Source organism: Corvus brachyrhynchos, unplaced genomic scaffold (assembly GCF_000691975.1).
Source record: "Corvus brachyrhynchos isolate BGI_N302 unplaced genomic scaffold, ASM69197v1 scaffold34, whole genome shotgun sequence".
NCBI classification, from domain to species: domain Eukaryota; kingdom Metazoa; phylum Chordata; class Aves; order Passeriformes; family Corvidae; genus Corvus; species Corvus brachyrhynchos.
This window is the reverse complement of record NW_008238126.1, coordinates 4877951-4879052: the sequence shown is the minus strand read 5'-3', so window position 1 is coordinate 4879052 and position 1102 is coordinate 4877951. Positions and strand designations below refer to the sequence as shown.

At 53.7% G+C, this 1102-nt stretch overlaps 1 protein-coding gene across 13 annotated transcripts in view; it reads right to left on the bottom strand.

The window, feature by feature from the left end:
- Positions 1-1102, bottom strand: part of DMD (dystrophin) — an 896220-nt gene that overhangs the window by 85114 nt on the left and 810004 nt on the right. The window contains exon 3 of one of the 13 annotated variants that reach the window (XM_017733466.1): positions 569-575. The exons of 11 other annotated variants lie outside the window; for them this stretch is intronic. In XM_017733466.1, coding sequence (XP_017588955.1) covers positions 569-575 — 7 coding nt within the window. Of the gene's footprint in view, positions 1-568; positions 576-960; positions 1097-1102 lie in introns of those variants that run through there. One more of the 13 variants, XM_017733465.1, reaches the window with a different exon arrangement.

Here is a 1102-nt window from a genome sequence, read left to right as displayed (position 1 = left end):
CTGTTTTATTGGCTTTTGCAAGATTTATCAGACTGCTGAAGGCAGGCACCGATACATATTAAAGTTTCTTGCCGATATGGGAAATGAAAAGTAGGAGAAGGGCAAATATCACTGTCAAGTACTGAATAGTAACCCTTTTTTTCCCCCTTGATGTTAAACATTTATTTTGTCTGCTCTGTCAGGGGCAAAGATTCCCGCTCAGCGGCTTGGGCTGGGTGAGCCTTGCCCCCCCGGCCTGTCACTCTCGGCTGATCTATTTGCTTTCCAAAGCCTCTCCTCCCCGCTTCTGCCAAAGCAATTTCACTGCAGGGTCTTGTCAAATCCAGACTCAGACAAGCGATGGCCTTGAACAATTCCTTAGTGCTAAAAAAGTCAAAGATCCCCGATATAACCAGGTTCCTCGTTTCCTCAGCTCTGCACACACACGCCTGCAAAAACCACCTCTCTGCCCAACTCCAGTGCAAGACACCTCCGGTGTCCCAGGCTGCAAGATGTTTTACAGCAGCTATTAAAAGGCAATATAAGGTGCCATATAGCAACAAGAAATACAGCACTTGCAGTGCAACCGCCCGGAGGGAATCCCCTCCCAGCCTCTTCTGCCTATTAACTTGAAAGATTACTTCTAAGCATGAAATTATGGGGGGGGGAAGAAGCCATACACCCCCGAGCACGTTTGTTTTTAGGTATTCCGCTGAAGTTCGCGCCCGACCCGAGGTGCCCCAGAGGCGATGTGCCGCGCAGGTGACGCTGTACAGCACCGCGCTACCCCCAAAAACCTGCGGAGTAACGAGGCGAGCCCCGGGAATCCCACACCTCCGGCACAGCCGCGATTCCCTGGCTCGGCTTTCTACAGATACCGGTACAGGTACAGGTACGGGCACAGGTACAGGTACGGGCACAGGTACAGGCACCGGCACAGGCACAGGTACAGGTAGAGCCACGCGTGCGTGCCGCTCTCACCGCCATCTCCTACGTGTGCCAACGGGGCGCATCCAGCGCCCAACTACGGCCTCGGAAGCGGGGAAAGGCGCCGAACCAAACGCCCTTCCAAGTTCCCACAACAAACCCGGCGGCAAGTTGAGATTTCCCGTGAGCGATGACA